General features: G+C 42.6%; 1 protein-coding gene across 1 annotated transcript in view; it reads left to right on the top strand.

Moving 5' to 3' along the window:
* Positions 1 to 21,404, top strand: part of AKIRIN2 (akirin 2) — a 127,400-nt gene that overhangs the window by 86,531 nt on the left and 19,465 nt on the right. The window contains exon 4 of the mRNA XM_053710530.1: positions 3,240 to 3,311. Within this exon, the coding sequence (XP_053566505.1) occupies positions 3,240 to 3,311 (72 nt within the window). The remainder of the gene's footprint in view (positions 1 to 3,239; positions 3,312 to 21,404) is intronic.

Below are 21,404 nucleotides of genomic sequence, written 5' to 3'. Positions count from 1 at the left end.
CTTTCCTGGCGACCCAGTCAGTCTTGGAATAGGGGAAAAGCAACCCAAGGAGCCTGCTGGTGAATCAAAGACAGCATGAAGGGCCTGCCCTCGATCCGTGAGGAAAGTGTGTCCCAGGGATACAGACTAGAGTTCAAGACTTTTTCTCCAGGGGCAGATTTCTGCTTTCAAGATTATCGGCAGAAAGAGGCTTTCTTACACTATGTATGGAACCTCTCCGACCTGGGAGTGATAGTTCCTGTTCTATTGCAGGAATGAAGTTGGGGACTCTATTCCATTTGTTCATGGTTCCCAAGAAGGAGGGAACCTTCAGACCAATTTTAGATCACAAGAGTCTAAACAAGTTTATTAGACTGCCGTCCTTCAAGATGGAATCTATCTGTTCCATTCTTCCTTTGATCCAAGAGGGTCAGTTTTTTACCGGAATGGATTTAAAGGACGCTTCCTTGCATGTTCCCTTCCACAAGGACCATCTCAAGTTCTAAGGTGTGCTTTTCTAAAGAAACACTTCCAGTTCGTGGTTCTTTTATTTGGTCTTGCCACAGCTCCCAGAATTTTCTCAAGGGTTCTAGGATCCCTGCTGGGCATGCTACGATTGCGGGGCATTGCAGTGGCACCTTATCTGGATGAATTTCTGGTTCAGGCACCTTTCAATAAGCAAGATCTCTCCCGGAAATGGGGCTATCTTTCCTGCGGTCTCACGCATGGAAGGAATATTTGGAATAGTTTTTGGGTTTTTTTGAGAACCATTTCTTTCCTCATCAATGGCGTTTCTTGCCTAGCACTTCAGTCCTCTTCAGCCATCAGTGGCCCTGTGCATGGATGTAATTGGGCTGATGGTAGCGGCATTGGACATCATCCCGTTCGCCCGGTTCCACCTCAGAACTTGGCAGTTAAAACATACTCGGGTAGTGTGTGAGTATGCGGATTTGTCTCTGCGGTTACAGCTGGAGCAGGAGACAAGGGATTTTCTACTTTGGTGGTTGACTAAGGCTCTCATCTCCCAGGACACCTGCCTACGCTGTTCCTCCTGGGTGATTGTGACAACAGAGACCAACCTTTTGGTCTGGGGAGCAATAGACTTGGAGTCTACCCATAAACAAACTGGAATTGAGCGCAATCTTCAATCCTCTTCTGGCCTGGCCTCAGTTAGCTTTGGCCTGGTTCATCAGATTCCAGTTGGACAATATAACCTTGGAGTTCTTTGGCTGTGATAGAGGTAGCCAAGATCATCCAGTGGGCTGAGATCCACAATTGCTCTCTGTCGGCGATCTACATTCCAGAAGTGGACATCTGGGAGGCGGACTTCTTCAGCAGGCAGACCTTTTTCCCGGGAGAGTTGGAACTCCATCCGGTGGTGTTTCTAGCCTGATTCTCAATGGGGGGCAGTTGGAATAGGATCTCATGGCTTCTCATCAGAATGCCAAGCTTTCGAGGTACGGGTCGAGTCAAGGAACCCTCAGGCTGTACTAATTGACGCTCTGGTGGTACCTTGGATTTTCAGTCTAACATGCAGGAGAGGGCGTCGGTGGTCCTCTTTACACCGGCGTGGCCTCGCAGGAATTAGGATACAGTCCTGGTGGACATGTTACCTCTTCCACCTTGAAGATTTCCGTTGAGGAAGGAGGACCTTCTATTTCAAGGATCCTTCTTTCTTCCAAGTCCAGTTTCTCTGAAGCGGACTACTTGATAAACGCTTTATTTTATGCAAGTGTGGATTTTCGGAAGCGGTCATTGAGACCGGAAGCGGTCATTGAGACCATGATTCAGGCTTGTAATCCAGTGAATAGGAATGTTTACCATAAGATATGGCGTAAATATTTAAACTGGTGTGAATCCAGTGCTACTCTTCGAGTAGAGTTCGGATTCCTAGACTTATGTCCCTTCTCCAAGAAGGTTTGGAGAAGGGATTATCGGCAAGTTACCCTAAAGCAGTCAAATAGATGCCTTGTCTGTTGTGTTACTTAAACGTATGGTGGATGCCCAGACGTACAGTTGTTGTTTGGTGAGGCCTGTGTTCAACTCAGTTACTTCTCCTTGGAGTTTTTTGTTTCTTGTTGATATTTCCTCTGTTCGAGTCAGTGCTCTCTGCATTACAGTATGAGCCTCCTTACCTTATTTGTCATTGGATAAGTGGGTTTTTACGTACTTGATTAGGGTTTCTTCCTAAAATAGTTTCGGAACAGAACTTTAAGAGATTGTGGTTCTTTCCTGGTGTCTTAATCCTTCTTTGCAGGACGTGGTACGTGCATTAGGATTCCTTGTAAAGACGACTAAGGATTTTCGTCAGTTTTCTGTTTAACGTTAAAGACGGTAGACTAAGGCTACTTCTTTACCTGGTGGGCATTCTCAATGAATCTTTTTTTTTTTTTTTTTTTTTTTTTTTTTTTTCTTCTTAACAGATTTGCAAGTTTGCAACCTGGTCCTCTATTCTCTTTTCAAACTTCTATAAATTTGACTCTCTTGCCTCGGCTGAGGTCTTTTTGGGAGAAAGGTTGTGGTGTGTTTTTTTTTTTTGTTTGTTTTTTTTTGTTTTTCAAGCAGTAGTGCCTTCCGTTTAGGTTTCCTGTCTTGGCCCTCCCTTATTAGTGTACTCTAGCTTCGGTATTGATTCCCAACAGTAATTATGATGATCCGTGGACTCATCGTGTCAAGAAAGAAATACATTTATCAGGTATTCATAAATTTTGTTTTCTGCAGACCCATTCTGTTTTGAGAATTCTAAAACATATGTTATAATACCTTCAAGATAGAAAGATTCCCCAAAATCTTACAGAAATCTCTGGGAAAGCATGACATTGTCAGTTGATTAATGCCATGAATATACATCATGATATATAATCAAACTGTAACCTTTATTTAAGGATTATTAATCTTTAGATTATAATACGTCTTAAAAAGGAGCCATCTCAAAAAATGTATGTATGCTGATTTAGTAAGTTGGGGTGAGAATAGTAATTGAAACTTTTGGCCCTATTTTAAACCAACAAACTATTTAAAGCTCAAAGTTTCATGTATGTAAAGGATTGGAACCCCATAATGTGAGCGCCAACAGATTAAACACTTGATTGTCGATTTTATTGCTAGTCAACAGTAAAAAATTTATACTGTTATAGTAGTTTAATTCTTTTATACATATATTTACTATGTTGATTTTATACGAGTGAATACTTCTACTTACCCCACCCAGGTGACCTGTTCTGTATGGACTTAAAAGTGTTTATTTTATTTTTTTATAGAACAATATGATGCTTTTGTGAAATTTACGCATGATCAGATTATGCGACGATATGGAGAACAGCCTGCTAGTTGTGAGTATTTTTTTTTTTTTTACATTTAAAAAGGGAAAAAAAAATCAGCGTTTCTATTAAATTAACTAAAAAACCTTTACCTATTTCTACTGATGTCGCACTAGATATAAATACAGGAGTTGACTCTCCTTAAGGAGCCATCTAAAATACTGAGGAGTAAAAGGGTCCAAGGAATTAGTTTTTGTTCATAGAACAAAGACAAAACTAGATTTATTTCTTTATTTTTTTTAAGAATTTGTCAAGCTCTCGTATTTATAGAAAATTAATATTAAAATGTTAATGTGACATTTTATCTGGCAAACTACTAGATTTTTATTTATTTTTTCCCCCGTTTCTAAATCTGCTTTGCATTCACAGAACTATCCGGCAACATTTAAAGTAAAATCGCATTTTATTTTTTTTTAAGTCATTGAATCTGAAATATTAAGGGGCTCCTAAAAATGATACTATGTGGGAGTGTGTTGTACCTTCATACCTGCAAAGTGATAGTTGTTTCTAAACAATTATTTTAAAGGATGGTGAATCCACAAGAACATAACATGGAATTACATTCCCTGTCCACCAGGAGGAGGTATAACACCCATGCATTCTAAACCTATTCCTAGAACTCATACTTTACATAGTTACTTTTTTGCCTCCATAGGAAAAGGTAAAGCATAAGAAGGCTCTATCTTTCATGTTGATGGGGTTTCTTTGGCGAATGTGAGATCCATTTTTTTTTTTTTCTTCCCCTTAAGTTGATTTGCAGAGAAGCAATGCCGTTTCAGGGACAGTAAAGAGAAAAACGTTTGTCCCTTTTTAAGGTCTGTTTCTCAACTTTGTATGTTATAGCATTTTGCTGTATAGCGTAGGCATCAGTTTTTATCCTCTGGTTCTAGTGGTACAGTCAATCATAAGCTGTTATCTGTTAGACTGCTTGAATCCAGAAACAAAACTGCATGCATTGCTTTCACTGCCATTGACTGAGGTGACTAGTTGAAGTGCTGCTGATTCTTTCATGCTGACATTAACAAATGCTCCCTTTTTTCTTTATTGAAGCAAACAATTTGTAAAATTGCATTTCTTTCCTAAGATATGGTGAGTCCACGGCATCATCATCATCAATTACTTTTGGGAATATCACTCCTGGCCAGCAAAGCTGATAAGTATCACTTCCCTTCCCACAACCCTCAGTCATTCTCTTTGCCTCTGTACATAGAGGAGGTGAAGTTTTTGGTGTCTGAAGAAATTGGATTTGTTTCACTTAAAGCAAGATTTTATTATTTTGAAGCCAGAGAAGGTTTACTCTGAACTTCATGAAGTTTGGGTCTAGCCGTACTCAATGTTAGTCTCTTCAGTAGGGCAGTGGTGGCTTTAAAGCAGTTAGGAACTTGTGAGGTGGGCCTCACTGCGTTTTTCTAACATGTTGCTGCCCTTGTATAGAAAGCCAGAATAGGTTTATTCTGATCTTTCTTTTTGTCACAGGTCTCTGTACAGAGTGGCATCTTTCTTCCATACCATCTGAGCCGTCGTCCTGCCGGACGACTAGATGTGCAGGTAAGTGCCCTTTGTCTTCTGGGGCTAGGAGGCTGGCACTGATGGGGGTAAGATCCAAATATAGGTAATCTGCACTTAAATATGGGACACCTAATCCTTTAAGAGGGTAACTCTGGCAGTAGGCAGGCACTTTATTGGCATGTGATTGGAGACTTATTTCTTTTTAAGGCAAATCTTTGGAGTATACTCATATGCTAATTCTCTTCTCAGAGTTATTGTGGTATTAGAGCGTGCCTTTTTCGCTAGTTAGTGTCATTACTATGGAGCTAGTTGGTGTGCCTCCCTCCGCTTCTTGTACTAAGGTAGAGCGGCATATTTATGCTTTGTATACGATTTTTAAAAACCCTAAAAGGTCTTCATCGGTGGCAATCCAGGTCTGTTATGAGTTTCTCACCACTAGCGGCAGGATGAACGATGTAAAGACATCTGCGTTTCATCTCCATGCCATTCTCATGGTCCCGCTTCCTTCTAGGAACGCCGCCATTTTGGGCTTTTGCCGAGTGCCGTTTTCTGTGACTCCACCTCGTTCTCTGACTGAGAACGGAGCGGAGTTCTTTTTTGCTGGTATCGGGTTAATTAATCGCGGTACAGCCTAAGGACCATACGGCCACAGTACAGCCTAGAGACCGGATTGGGAAGATATTTGTAGTGTCTGCTTAAAGTATTAGACCATTTTTCCTTTTTAGGCTGAGCAAATTCAGTAATGTGAACCTTAAGTTAAAGGGACAGTCTACAATAGAATTTGTATTTTAAAAGATAGGTAATACCTTTTTATTACCCATTCCCCAGTTTTGCATATCCAACAGTTATATCCATATACTTTTTACCTCTGATTACCTTGTATCTAAGAACTTTCTTCCAGCCCCCCTGACTGTGACTGTTTATTATCCATTGACTTGCATTTAGTATTGTCTTGTGCTAACTCTTAAATAACTCCCTGTGCATTAACAGTCTTATCTTAGGAATTTAAAAAACATGTGATAAGAGGCAGCCCTCAAGGCCTTAGAAATTAGCATATGAGCCTACCTAGGTTTTGTTTCAAATAATACCAAGAGAACAAAGCAAATTTGATGATAAAAGTACATTGGAAAGTTGATTACAATTACAAGTCCTATCTGAATATTGAAAGTTTTTAATTTTGACTAGACTGTCCCTTTAAGGTTTTATGAATTAAGAGATTTTTCATTCTCTTAAAGAGATGGTACATTTTACACTCTTACAGTTGAGGGTTATTAAATATTTCTGTTATTTGATTATGTTCCTAGGAACAAATATTGACCTTTGAGGAACTGATTGTTTTTATAAGCACTTCTGTTTCTCATAGCATAAATATATTTCTCCAACATAGGTGTGTCCGGTCCACGGCGTCATCCTTACTTGTGGGATATTCTCTTCCCCAACAGGAAATGGCAAAGAGCCCAGCAAAGCTGGTCACATGATCCCTCCTAGGCTCCGCCTACCCCAGTCATTCTCTTTGCCGTTGTACAGGCAACATCTCCACGGAGATGGCTTAGAGTTTTTTAGTGTTTAACTGTAGTTTTTATTATTCAATCAAGAGTTTGTTATTTTGAAATAGTGCTGGTATGTACTATTTACTCAGAAACAGAAAAGAGATGAAGATTTCTGTTTGTATGAGGAAAATGATTTTAGCAACCATAACTAAAATCCATGGCTGTTCCACACAGGACTGTTGAGAGCAATTAACTTCAGTTGGGGGAACAGTGTGCAGTCTCTTGCTGCTTGAGGTATGACACATTCTAACAAGACGATGTAATGCTGGAAGCTGTCATTTTCCCTATGGGATCCGGTAAGCCATGTTTATTACGATCGTAAATAAGGGCTTCACAAGGGCTTATTAAGACTGTAGACTTTTTCTGGGCTAAATCGATTCATTATTAACACATATTTAGCCTTGAGGAATCATTTTATCTGGGTATTTTGATATAATAATATCGGCAGGCACTGTATTAGACACCTTATTCCTTAGGGGCTTTCCCAAAGCTTAAGCAGAGCCTCATTTTCGCGCCGGTGTTGCGCACTTGTTTTTGAGAGGCATGGCATGCAGTCGCATGTGAGAGGAGCTCTGGTACTTAGAAAAGACTTTCTGAAGGCGTCATTTGGTATCGTATTCCCCTTTGGGCTTGGTTGGGTCTCAGCAAAGCAGATACCAGGGACTGTAAAGGGGTTAAAGTTTAAAACTGCTCCGGTTCCGTTATTTTAAGGGTTAAAGCTTCCAAATTTGGTGTGCAATACTTTTAAGGCTTTAAGACACTGTGGTGAAAATTTGGTGAATTTTGAACAATTCCTTCATGTTTTTTCGCAATTGCAGTAATAAAGTGTGTTCAGTTTAAAATTTAAAGTGACAGTAACGGTTTTATTTTAAAACGTTTTTGTACTTTGTTATCAAGTTTATGCCTGTTTAACATGTCTGAACTACCAGACTGTGTTCTGAATGTGGGGAAGCCAGAATTCCTATTCATTTAAATAAATGTGATTTATGTGATAATGACAATGATGCCCAAGATGATTCCTCAAGTGAGGGGAGTAAGCATGGTACTGCATCATTCCCTCCTTCGTCTACACGAGTCTTGCCCACTCAGGAGGCCCCTAGTACATCTAGCGCGCCAATACTCCTTACTATGCAACAATTAACGGCTGTAATGGATAATTCTGTCAAAAACATTTTAGCCAAAATGAACCCTTGTCAGCGTAAGCGTGGCTGCTCTGTTTTAGATACTGAAGAGCATGACGACGCTGATATTAATATCTCTGAAGGGCCCCTAACCCAGTCTGATGGGGCCAGGGAGGTTTTGTCTGAGGGAGAAATTACTGATTCAGGGAACATTTCTCAACAGGCTGAACCTGATGTGATTGCATTTAAATTTAAGTTGGAACATCTCCGCATTCTGCTTAAGGAGGTATTATCCACTCTGGATGATTGTGAAAAGTTGGTCATCCCAGAGAAACTATGTAAAATGGACAAGTTCCTAGAGGTGCCGGGGCTCCCAGAAGCTTTTCCTATACCCAAGCGGGTGGCGGACATTGTTAATAAAGAATGGGAAAGGCCCGGTATTCCTTTCGTCCCTCCCCCCATATTTAAAAAAATTGTTTCCTATGGTCGACCCCAGAAAGGACTTATGGCAGACAGTCCCCAAGGTCGAGGGAGCGGTTTCCACTTTAAACAAACGCACCACTATACCCATAGAGGATAGTTGTGCTTTCAAAGATCCTATGGATAAAAAATTAGAAGGTTTGCTTAAAAAGATGTTTGTTCAGCAGGGTTACCTTCTACAACCAATTTCATGCATTGTCCCTGTCGCTACAGCCGCATGTTTCTGGTTCGATGAGCTGATAAAGGCGCTCGATAGTGATTCTCCTCCTTATGAGGAGATTATGGACAGAATCAATGCTCTCAAATTGGCTAATTCTTTCACCCTAGACGCCACTTTGCAATTGGCTAGGTTAGCGGCTAAGAATTCTGGGTTTGCTATTGTGGCGCGCAGAGCGCTTTGGTTGAAATCTTGGTCGGCTGATGCGTCTTCCAAGAACAAGCTACTAAACATTCCTTTCAACGGGAAAACGCTGTTTGGCCCTGACTTGAAAGAGATTATCTCTGATATCACTGGGGGTAAGGGCCACGCCCTTCCTCAGGATCGGCCTTTCAAGGCAAAAAATAGACCTAATTTTCGTCCCTTTCGTAAAAACGGACCAGCCCAAAGTGCTACGTCCTCTAAGCAAGAGGGTAATACTTCTCAAGCCAAGCCAGCTTGGAGACCAATGCAAGGCTGGAACAAGGGAAAGCAGGCCAAGAAACCTGCCACTGCTACCAAGACAGCATGAAATGTTGGCCCCCGATCCGGGACCGGATCTGGTGGGGGGCAGACTCTCTCTCTTCGCTCAGGCTTGGGCAAGAGATGTTCTGGATCCTTGGGCGCTAGAAATAGTCTCCCAAGGTTATCTTCTGGAATTCAAGGGACTTCCCCCAAGGGGGAGGTTCCACAGGTCTCAGTTGTCTTCAGACCACATAAAAAGACAGGCGTTCTTACATTGTGTAGAAGACCTGTTAAAAATGGGAGTGATTCATCCTGTTCCATTAAGAGAGCAAGGGATGGGGTTCTACTCCAATCTGTTCATAGTTCCCAAAAAAGAGGGAACGTTCAGACCAATCTTAGATCTCAAGATCTTAAACAAGTTTCTCAAGGTTCCATCGTTCAAGATGGAAACCATTCGAACTATTCTTCCTTCCATCCAGGAAGGTCAATTCATGACCACGGTGGATTTAAAGGATGCGTATCTGCATATTCCTATCCACAAGGAACATCATCGGTTCCTAAGGTTCGCATTCCTGGACAAACATTACCAGTTCGTGGCGCTTCCTTTCGGATTAGCCACTGCTCCAAGGATTTTCACAAAGGTACTAGGGTCCCTTCTAGCTGTGCTAAGACCAAGGGGCGTTGCGGTAGTACCTTACTTGGACGACATTCTGATTCAAGCGTCGTCCCTTCCTCAAGCAAAGGCTCACACGGACATCGTCCTGGCCTTTCTCAGATCTCACGGATGGAAAGTGAACGTGGAAAAGAGTTCTCTATCTCCGTCAACAAGGGTTCCCTTCTTGGGAACAATTATAGACTCCTTAGAAATGAGGATTTTTCTAACAGAGGCCAGAAAAACAAAACTTCTAGACTCTTGTCGGATACTTCATTCCGTTCCTCTTCCTTCCATAGCTCAGTGCATGGAAGTGATCGGGTTGATGGTAGCGGCAATGGACATAGTTCCTTTTGCGCGCATTCATCTCAGACCATTACAACTGTGCATGCTCAGTCAGTGGAATGGGGACTATACAGACTTGTCTCCGAAGATACAAGTAAATCAGAGGACCAGAGACTCACTCCGTTGGTGGCTGTCCCTGGACAACCTGTCACAAGGGATGACATTCCGCAGACCAGAGTGGGTCATTGTCACGACCGACGCCAGTCTGATGGGCTGGGGCGCGGTCTGGGGATCCCTGAAAGCTCAGGGTCTTTGGTCTCGGGAAGAATCTCTTCTACCGATAAATATTCTGGAACTGAGAGCGATATTCAATGCTCTCAAGGCTTGGCCTCAGCTAGCGAGGGCCAAGTTCATACGGTTTCAATCAGACAACATGACAACTGTTGCGTACATCAACCATCAGGGGGGAACAAGGAGTTCCCTAGCGATGGAAGAAGTGACCAAAATCATTCTATGGGCGGAGTCTCACTCCTGCCACCTGTCTGCTATCCACATCCCAGGAGTGGAAAATTGGGAAGCGGATTTTCTGAGTCGTCAGACATTGCATCCGGGGGAGTGGGAACTCCATCCGGAAATCTTTGCCCAAGTCACTCAGCTGTGGGGCATTCCAGACATGGATCTGATGGCCTCTCGTCAGAACTTCAAAGTTCCTTGCTACGGGTCCAGATCCAGGGATCCCAAGGCGGCTCTAGTGGATGCACTAGTAGCACCTTGGACCTTCAAACTAGCTTATGTGTTCCCGCCATTTCCTCTCATCCCCAGGCTGGTAGCCAGGATCAATCAGGAGAGGGCGTCGGTGATCTTGATAGCTCCTGCGTGGCCACGCAGGACTTGGTATGCAGATCTGGTGAATATGTCATCGGCTCCACCTTGGAAGCTACCTTTGAGACGAGACCTTCTTGTTCAGGGTCCGTTCGAACATCCGAATCTGGTTTCACTCCAGCTGACTGCTTGGAGATTGAACGCTTGATTTTATCGAAGCGAGGATTCTCAGATTCTGTTATCGATACTCTTGTTCAGGCCAGAAAGCCTGTAACTAGAAAGATTTACCACAAAATTTGGAAAAAATATATCTGTTGGTGTGAATCTAAAGGATTCCCTTGGGACAAGGTTAAGATTCCTAGGATTCTATCCTTCCTTCAAGAAGGATTGGAAAAAGGATTATCTGCAAGTTCCCTGAAGGGACAGATTTCTGCCTTGTCGGTGTTACTTCACAAAAAGCTGGCAGCTGTGCCAGATGTTCAAGCTTTTGTTCAGGCTCTGGTTAGAATCAAGCCTGTTTACAAACCTTTGACTCCTCCTTGGAGTCTCAATTTAGTTCTTTCAGTTCTTCAGGGGGTTCCGTTTGAACCCTTGCATTCCGTTGATATTAAATTATTATCTTGGAAAGTTTTGTTTTTAGTTGCAATTTCTTCTGCCAGAAGAGTTTCAGAATTATCTGCTCTGCAGTGTTCTCCTCCTTATCTGGTGTTCCATGCAGATAAGGTGGTTTTACGTACTAAACCTGGTTTTCTTCCAAAAGTTGTTTCTAACAAAAACATTAACCAGGAGATTATCGTACCTTCTCTGTGTCCGAAACCAGTTTCAAAGAAGGAACGTTTGTTGCACAATTTGGATGTTGTTCGCGCTCTAAAATTCTATTTAGATGCTACCAAGGATTTTAGACAAACATCTTCCTTGTTTGTTGTTTATTCCGGTAAAAGGAGAGGTCAAAAAGCAACTTCTACCTCTCTCTCTTTTTGGATTAAAAGCATCATCAGATTGGCTTACGAGACTGCCGGACGGCAGCCTCCCGAAAGAATCACAGCTCATTCCACTAGGGCTGTGGCTTCCACATGGGCCTTCAAGAACGAGGCTTCTGTTGATCAGATATGTAGGGCAGCGACTTGGTCTTCACTGCACACTTTTACCAAATTTTACAAGTTTGATACTTTTGCTTCTTCTGAGGCTATTTTTGGGAGAAAGGTTTTGCAAGCCGTGGTGCCTTCCATTTAGGTGACCTGATTTGCTCCCTCCCTTCATCCGTGTCCTAAAAGCTTTGGTATTGGTTCCCACAAGTAAGGATGACGCCGTGGACCGGACACACCTATGTTGGAGAAAACAGAATTTATGTTTACCTGATAAATTACTTTCTCCAACGGTGTGTCCGGTCCACGGCCCGCCCTGGTTTTTTAATCAGGTCTGATAATTTATTTTCTTTAACTACAGTCACCACGGTACCATATGGTTTCTCCTATGCAAATATTCCTCCTTAACGTCGGTCGAATGACTGGGGTAGGCGGAGCCTAGGAGGGATCATGTGACCAGCTTTGCTGGGCTCTTTGCCATTTCCTGTTGGGGAAGAGAATATCCCACAAGTAAGGATGACGCCGTGGACCGGACACACCGTTGGAGAAAGTAATTTATCAGGTAAACATAAATTCTGTTTTTCAAATTTCTGCACTGAAAAACAGGTACAGATCGGTTGCTGCCCTCTGAGCTTTATAACACTCTCCCAGGATGATGCTGTTCAGACTATGCCACAGTTTCTCCTTAATGTCCCAAGCTTATATGGTGTCACATGCAGTGCCCTGCGTTTCCTCTAAATCTCCCGGAAGAGTGAATTTGACTACAGATTTTGCAGCTCAGTTTACCTCTGCGGCTTTATCTGCCTTTCCTATTCTTCAGGGAAATCGCAAGAGGACATTTAAAAGATTCAGATAGTAAGCTTTCTGCTCCTCATTCGACTACACAGGTTGCTTTTCTCCTTACTCTGTTGAGGAGAAGTTGCCTGTTGCTTCTGTGGATAAACTCTCAGATTCTGACAGTAATTCCTTCATCTGATGCTGAAGTGGTTTCCTTCAGATATATGCTTGCACACCTCGTGTACACTAAAAGGAGGTTTAGGCTACTCGGAGGACATAGATTCCTCTGTCGCTGTCAACCTTTGGAAGTTTTGTGAACTTTCTCTTTTCTTGATGTTCCTTCCTATGTGGAAGTGTTTCTAACGTGCCTTGGATATTTTCACAGTAATAGGAGAAGCTAGTGATAACATTATCCCTGGACGTGAGGTCCTTTAAAGGATTTTCCTGTACCTGACTCCATTGAAATGCACAGTGCCCTAAGTAGAAGGGAGCTTCTCTACTATGGCTCAGAACTTTGATCCCTATGGAGGGTAGCTGCTCCTTAACGGATCCATGGATAAGAAGCTGGATGTTTTATTCATTTAGAGCAATGTCTTATCTTATTAGACTTGCTGTACTAGCCCGCCGGGCATTATGGCTGAAATATGGGTCAGCTGAGAAGCCTACTTGTGGCTTAGTGGTACAGCCTAAGGCCTTTTAGTTCTGCAGTTGCAGGTTCAATATTTTTTTTTTCCTCCAAATCCATGCTTCTGGCGTTTCCTTTCAAGGATGAGGCCTTGGTCTGGCAGAATTATCCTCTGACATTGCGGGACGTCAGAGTAAGACTAAAGGAAAGTTTTCCTTTTCCTCTTTCTGCAGGGTCAGTCATGCCTTTTTGGAGTATAATTTAGGATTTCCTCCCAGGGACGGTTTTCTCTTTCTAGAGTATATGCAATCCAAGTATGATGAGATGGGTTCTGGGTTCAGGACCTTCCTCTCTTGGAGTGATAGTTCCGTCTCCGTTTGGGAGCAGGATCTAGGTATTTACCTCAAATAACTCGGGTTCTGACCTTCTAAGTAGTATTCTTTCTCCTTTTAGTTCTAGCGGGCCTGTTCATAACTAACATAAGACCTGAAGGATTTATTGTTCCTTTGATTCAGGATCTTAACTTTCTGAGTTCTGTCATCCTAGACAGACTTTTAGGTCTTGGAGTATTGCAAGGGTGTTGTTTTTTCTGGACAATATAGTTAAGGTGTCTTCCTTCCTTTGAGAAAATTCTCTTTTAAGAGATCTTGTCCAATCTTCTTTCCCAGGGATGGGAAATTTAATTTAGAGAAGAGTTCCCTTGTTTCATCTTCAAGGGTGATTTATTTTGGTCTACCGCCTAAATACCCTGAATGCTTACGATTCTGTCTGATCTTGGAAGTTATTCAGGGCCAGGCCTGGTCAGTACCTGGATGGGAGACCGCTTGGGAACATCAGGTGCGGTAGGTTTGGTTCTTAATATCTTCTCTATCTAGGAGAAGATTTCTAATTAAAGGGACACTCAATCAAAATTAAACTTTCATTATTCAGATAGAGCATGCCATTTTAAACAACTTTCCAATTTACTTCCATTAACAAAATGTGTGCAAACAAAAGATGCAGCAGCATAAGTATTTTACCAATTTATTTTGGCACAAACAAAGTCCACAACGTTTCGGGTGTTACCCCTTAATCATGAGATTCACATGATTATGGGGTAACACCCGAAACGTTGTGGACTTTGTTTGTGCCAAAATAAATTGGTAAAAAACTTATGCTGCTGCATCTTTTGTTTGCATCCATTTGGGGGTTTGCAGGAACCCTGCAGTGTGCATTGGGCATTTAAGGGTGCTGGACTTTGGACTATTAACAAAATGTGCACAGTCTTGTTATATTTAAACTTTTTTAGTCACCAGCTCTTACTGAGCATGTGCAAGAATAAGTGTGTATGCATTTGTGAATGGCTGATGGCTGTCACATGGGACGTGTATGCATTTGTGATTGGCTGATGGCTGTCGCATGGTACAGGGAGTGGAAAAAGACATAACTATTAAAATTGTCAGAAAAAAAATCTACTACTCATTTGAAGTTCAGACTAAGTGCTATTGCATTGTCTTGTTATCTTGCATTTGTTGATTATGCGCATCTACTCTGTTGACTGGTCCTTTAAGGTTAGATAATTATATTTTTTCCTTTTCCTCTCTCTGCAGTCTCTGTCTGGCCAACAGCAAGCTCTAGTGGTCTGGTATATAGCTTAGCCATCTTACAACCGGTAGGTTTGGAGTTTGGATCTATCTGCAGTTGATTTTTACCTTCACTTTTCAGTAAATCAGGGTAGGAGGATATTGGTCTGATGGTTCAGGGACATCATTCCCTTCGCTTTTTTCCATTAAATGGAGAACATTCAGATCTGTCTTAGAGGCTAGATCTAGATCAGTTGACAGACTCTCTTCTGTAGTGTTTTTTTCAGGAGTATTTGTCTCGGGGTGCGTGCTTCTGGAGACATTCCTGGGTGATGTAACATCGGACGCCATTCTGCTGGAAAGCAGTCTGGAACTTGTGGACTCGGAAGTGTCTGCTCTCCTCAACATCTTGGAGTTGAGAGCGATTTACAATGCTTGATGACTTGGCCTCAGTGGTCATTGGCTTGGTTCAAGTCAGACTATATCACCTCAATGGCTTACACCAGCTACCAGGGAGAAATACGGAGTTCCTTAGCTTTGTAGGAGGTGACTTGGATTGTTCAGTGGGCGAAAGCTCACGATTGCTGTCTGTCATCCACTTTCCAGGGGTCGACAATTGGAAATCGGACTTCTGACCAGACAGATATTTCATCCTGGGGAGTGGGCCCTCCATACGAAGGTGTTCTCTAGGTAAACCCTCAATTGAGGGGGTGGGGGGGATGGTCTGGAGAAGGGTTTGTCAGTACCCTGAAGGGTCAGAATTGCAAGATGTGCAATCTTTTTGTCAGGTCCTGGTCGGAATCGGGCCTGTGTTTAAAGAGACACTGAACCTAATTTTTTTTTCTTTTGTGATTCAGATAGAGCATGAAATTTTAAGCAATTTACTCCTATTATCCAATTTTTCTTTATTCTCTTGGTATCTTTATATGAAATGTAAGTAGATGCCGGCCCATTTTTGGTAAACAACCTGGGTTGTCCTTGCTGATTGGTGGATACATTCTTCCACCAATAAAGTGCTGTCCAGAGTTCTAAACCAAGAAAAAAAGCTTAGATGCATTCAAATAAAGATCGCAAGAGAGCGAAGAAAAATTGATAATGGGAGTAAATTAGAAAGTTGCTTAAAATTGCATGCTCTATCTGTATCGCGAAAGAAAAAATTTGGGTTCAGTGTCCCTTTTAAGTCGATTGCTCCCCCTTTTGGCCTTAACCTTGTTCTTAAAGTTTTGCAGCAGGCTTCCTTTGAGCCAATGTATTCCATAGATTTTAAGTTATCTAGGAAGTTTTTGTTTCTTGTTGCTATCTCTTCTGCTCTGAGAGTCTCAGACTCAGCTTTGCAGTAAGATTCACCTTACCTTTCATGCTGGTAAAGTGGTTTCTTTCATGTAAGTAGCAAGAGTCCATGAGCTAGTGACGTATGGGATATACATTCCTACCAGGAGGGGCAAAGTTTCCCAAACCTCAAAATGCCTATAAATACACCCCTCACCACACCCACAATTCAGTTTTACAAACTTTGCCTCCCATGGAGGTGGTGAAGTAAGTTTGTGCTAGATTCTACGTTGATATGCGCTTTGCAGCAGGCTGTGAAACCCAGTTTTCCTCTGAGTGCAGTGAATGTCAGAGGGATGTGAAGAGAGTATGGCCTATTTGAATACCATGGTCTTCCTCTAGGGGATCTATTTCATAGGTTCTCTGTTATCGGTCGTAGAGATTTCTTCTCCTACCTCCCTTTTCAGATCGATGATATACTCTTGCATACCATTACCTCTACTGATTCTAGTTTCAGTACTGGTTTGGCTATCTACTATATGTAGATGAGTGTCTTAGGGTAAGTAAGTCTTATTTCTATTTATGACACTCAAAGCTATGGTTGGACACTTTATATGTAAAGTTCTAAATATATGTGTTTAAACGTATATTTGCCATGATTCAGGATAATCCGAATTCCTTCATTCAGACTGTCAGCTTAATTTTTTTGGGAAAATGCATATAAATTTTATTTTTCTTACCTTAAAATTTTCAAAAATTGCGGGCTGTTAGAAGCATTTTCTGCACCCGCGAGCCTATTTATTGCGTCATTCTTGGCGTGAGACTTTTTTGGCGCAAAAAATTTCGTCATTTCCGGCGTCCTAGTTGGCGCCGGAAGTTTTCACGTAATTTCATCATTTATTTGACGTATGTGTATTGCGGACTTACTTGGCGCCAAAAAATATGGGCGTCATTCTTGGCGCCAAGATATGTGGGCGTTATACTTGGCGCCAAAAATGTGGGCGTCATATTTGGCGCCAGTTTTTTTCACATTATTTCAGTCTCAATTTCTTCTGTTATGTGTGATCAGTCCACGGGTCATCATTACTTCTGGGATATAACTCCTCCCCAACAGGAAATGCAAGAGGATTCACCCAGCAGAGCTGCATATAGCTCCTCCCCTCTACGTCAGTCCCAGTCATTCTCTTGCACCCAACGACTAGATAGGATGTGTGAGAGGACTATGGTGATTATACTTAGTTTTTATGACTTCAATCAAAAGTTTGTTATTTTAAAATAGCACCGGAGCGTGTTATTACTTCTCTGGCAGAGTTTGAGGAAGAATCTGTCAGAGTTTTTTACTATGATTTTAACCGGAGTAGTTAAGATCATATTGCTGTTCTCGGCCATCTGAGGGAGGTAAAGGCTTCAGATCAGGGGACAGCGGGCAGAGGAATCTGCATTGAGGTATGTAGCAGTTTTTATTTTCTGAATGGAATTGATGAGAAAATCCTGCCATACCGTTAAAATGACATGTATGTATACACTTCAGTATTCTGGGGATGGTATTTCACCGGAACTACTCTGTTAAAGGTCACTAATCCTTTTTAATAACTATTTATCATGTTAAACGTTTTTGCTGGAATGTAGAATCGTTTACATTGCTGAGGTACTGTGTGAATAAATATTTGGGCATTATTTTCCACTTGGCAGTTTTTTGCTTTATTTGTGACAGTTTCGTTTCTCTTCACTGCTGTGTGGGAGAGGGAGGGGCCGTTTTGGCGCTCTTTGCTACGCATCAAAAAATACCAGTCAGTTACTTTTATTTTTCCTGCATGATCCGGTTCATCTCTGATAGATCTCAGGGGTCTTCAAACTTCTTTGAAGGGAGGTAAATTCTCTCAGCAGAGCTGTGAGAATTCTTATAGTGACTGTGAATAAAAAACGTTGCTTTGTATTTTTTATGTCAAATTTAATTATTGTTATTTTACTAATGGGAACAAACCTTTGCTAAAAGTTTTGTTGTTTTAAAGTTTGATGCTATAACTGTTTTTCAGTTCACTATTTCAACTGTCATTTAATCGTTAGTACCTCTTTGAGGCACAGTACGTTTTTTGCTAAAAAAGATTATAACCAAGTTGTAAGTTTTTTGCTAGTGTGTTAAACATGTCTGACTCAGAGGAAGATATCTGTGTCATTTGTTCCAATGCCAAGGTGGAGCCCAATAGAAATTTATGTACTAACTGTATTGATGCTACTTTAAATAAAAGTCAATCTGTACAATGTGAACAAATTTCACCAAACAGCGAGGGGAGAGTTATGCCGACTAACTCGCCTCACGCGGCAGTACCTGCATCTCCCGCCCGGGAGGTGCGTGATATTTTGGCGCCTAGTACATCTGGGCGGCCATTACAGATAACATTACAAGATATGGCTACTGTTATGACTGAAGTTTTGTCTAAATTACCAGAACTAAGAGGCAAGCGTGATCACTCTGGGGTGAGAACAGAGTGCGCTGACAATGCTAGGGCCATGTCTGATACTGCGTCACAGCTCGCAGAGCATGAGGACGGAGAGCTTCATTCTGTGGGTGACGGTTCTGATCCAAACAGATTGGACTCAGATATTTCAAATTTTAAATTTAAATTGGAGAACCTCCGTGTATTACTAGGGGAGGTCTTAGCAGCTCTCAACGATTGTAACACCGTTGCAATACCAGAGAAACTGTGTAGGTTGGATAAATACTTTGCGGTACCGGCGAGTACTGACGTTTTTCCTATACCTAAGAGACTAACTGAAATTGTTACTAAGGAGTGGGATAGACCCGGTGTGCCGTTCTCACCCCCTCCAATATTTAGAAAGATGTTTCCAATAGACGCCACCACTCGGGACTTATGGCAAACGGTCCCCAAGGTGGAGGGAGCAGTTTCTACTTTAGCTAAGCGTACCACTATCCCGGTGGAGGATAGCTGTGCTTTCTCAGATCCAATGGATAAAAAATTAGAGGGTTACCTTAAGAAAATGTTTGTTCAACAAGGTTTTATATTACAACCCCTTGCATGTATCGCGCCGATTACGGCTGCGGCAGCATTTTGGATTGAGTCGCTTGAAGAGAACCTTAGTTCATCTACGCTAGACGACATTACGGACAGGCTTAGAGTCCTTAAACTAGCTAATTCCTTCATTTCGGAGGCCGTAGTACATTTAACCAAACTTACGGCTAAGAACTCAGGATTCGCCATACAGGCACGTAGGGCGCTGTGGCTAAAATCCTGGTCAGCTGATGTTACTTCTAAGTCCAAATTACTTAATATACCTTTCAAGGGGCAGTCTTTATTTGGGCCCGGTTTGAAAGAGATTATCGCTGACATTACAGGAGGTAAGGGCCACGCCCTACCTCAAGACAAAGCCAAAGCTAAGGCTAGACAGTCTAATTTTCGTCCCTTTCGGAACTTTAAAACAGGAGCAGCATCAACCTCCACTGCACCAAAACAGGAAGGAGCTGTTGCTCGTTACAGGCAAGGCTGGAAGCCTAACCAGTCCTGGAACAAGAGCAAGCAGGCCAGGAAACCTGCTGCTGCCCCAAAGACAGCATGAACCGAGAGCCCCCGATCCGGGACCGGATCTAGTGGGGGGCAGACTCTCTCTCTTCGCCCAGGCCTGGGCAAGAGATGTTCAGGATCCCTGGGCTCTAGAGATCAATATCGCAGGGATACCTTCTAGACTTCAAATTATCTCCCCCAAGAGGGAGATTTCATCTGTCAAGGTTGTCAACAAACCAGATAAAGAAAGAAGCGTTTCTACGCTGCGTACAAGATCTGTTATTAATGGGAGTGATCCATCCGGTTCCGCGGTCGGAACAAGGACAAGGGTTCTACTCAAACCTGTTTGTGGTTCCCAAAAAAGAGGGAACTTTCAGGCCAATCTTAGATTTAAAGACTCTAAACAAATTCCTAAGAGTTCCATCGTTACATGACCACAGTGGATTTAAAGGATGCTTACCTTCACATACCGATCCACAAAGATCATCACCGGTATCTAAGGTTTGCCTTCTTAGACAGGCACTACCAGTTTGTAGCTCTTCCATTCGGATTGGCTACGGCTCCAAGAATCTTCACAAAGGTTCTGGGTGCCCTTCTAGCGGTACTAAGACCGCGAGGGATTTCGGTAGCTCCGTACCTAGACGACATTCTAATTCAAGCTTCAAGCTTTCAAACTGCCAAGTCTCATACAGAGTTAGTTCTGGCATTTCTAAGGTCGCATGGATGGAAAGTGAACGAAAAGAAGAGTTCTCTCTTTCCTCTCACAAGAGTTCCATTCTTGGGGACTCTTATAGATTCTGTAGAAATGAAGATTTACCTGACAGAAGACAGGTTAACAAAGCTTCAAAATGCATGCCGCGTCCTTCATTCCATTCAACACCCGTCAGTAGCTCAATGCATGGAGGTGATCGGCTTAATGGTAGCGGCAATGGACATAGTACCTTTTGCACGCCTACACCTCAGACCGCTGCAATTATGCATGCTAAGTCAGTGGAATGGGGATTACTCAGATTTGTCCCCTACTCTGAATCTGAATCAAGAGACCAAAAATTCTCTTCTATGGTGGCTTTATCGGCCACACCTGTCCAGGGGGATGCCATTCAGCAGGCCAGACTGGACAATTGTAACAACAGACGCCAGCCTACTAGGTTGGGGCGCTGTCTGGAATTCTCTGAAGGCTCAGGGACTATGGAATCAGGAGGAGAGTCTCCTTCCAATAAACATTCTGGAATTGAGAGCAGTTCTCAATGCCCTTCTGGCTTGGCCCCAGTTAACAACTCGGGGGTTCATCAGGTTTCAGTCGGACAACATCACGACTGTAGCTTACATCAACCATCAGGGAGGGACAAGAAGCTCCCTAGCAATGATGGAAGTATCAAAGATAATTCGCTGGGCAGAGTCTCACTCTTGCCACCTGTCAGCAATCCACATCCCGGGAGTGGAGAACTGGGAGGCGGATTTCTTGAGTCGCCAGACTTTTCATCCGGGGGAGTGGGAACTTCATCCGGAGGTCTTTGCCCAAATACTTCGACGTTGGGGCAAACCAGAGATAGATCTCATGGCGTCTCGCCAGAACGCCAAACTTCCTCGCTACGGGTCCAGATCCAGGGATCCGGGAGCAGTTCTGATAGATGCTTTGACAGCACCTTGGAACTTCAGGATGGCTTATGTGTTTCCACCCTTCCCGCTGCTTCCTCGATTGATTGCCAAAATCAAACAGGAGAGAGCATCAGTAATTCTAATAGCACCTGCATGGCCACGCAGGACTTGGTATGCAGATCTAGTGGACATGTCATCCTGTCCGCCTTGGTCTCTACCTCTAAGACAGGACCTTCTGATACAGGGTCCATTCAAACATCAAAATCTAACTTCTCTGAAGCTGACTGCTTGGAAATTGAACGCTTGATTTTATCAAAACGTGGTTTTTCTGAGTCGGTTATTGATACCCTAATTCAGGCTAGGAAGCCTGTTACCAGAAGGATTTACCATAAAATATGGCGGAAATACCTATACTGGTGCGAATCCAAAGGTTACTCCTGGAGTAAGGTTAGGATCGCTAGGATACTGTCTTTTCTACAAGAAGGTTTAGAAAAGGGTTTATCAGCTAGTTCATTAAAGGGACAGATTTCAGCCCTGTCCATCTTGTTACACAGACGTCTGTCAGAAAATCCAGACGTCCAGTCCTT

Source organism: Bombina bombina, chromosome 4, assembly GCF_027579735.1.
Source record: "Bombina bombina isolate aBomBom1 chromosome 4, aBomBom1.pri, whole genome shotgun sequence".
NCBI lineage: Eukaryota > Metazoa > Chordata > Amphibia > Anura > Bombinatoridae > Bombina > Bombina bombina.
Note: the sequence above shows the minus strand (reverse complement) of the source record. Positions and strands in the feature narration are given on the sequence as shown.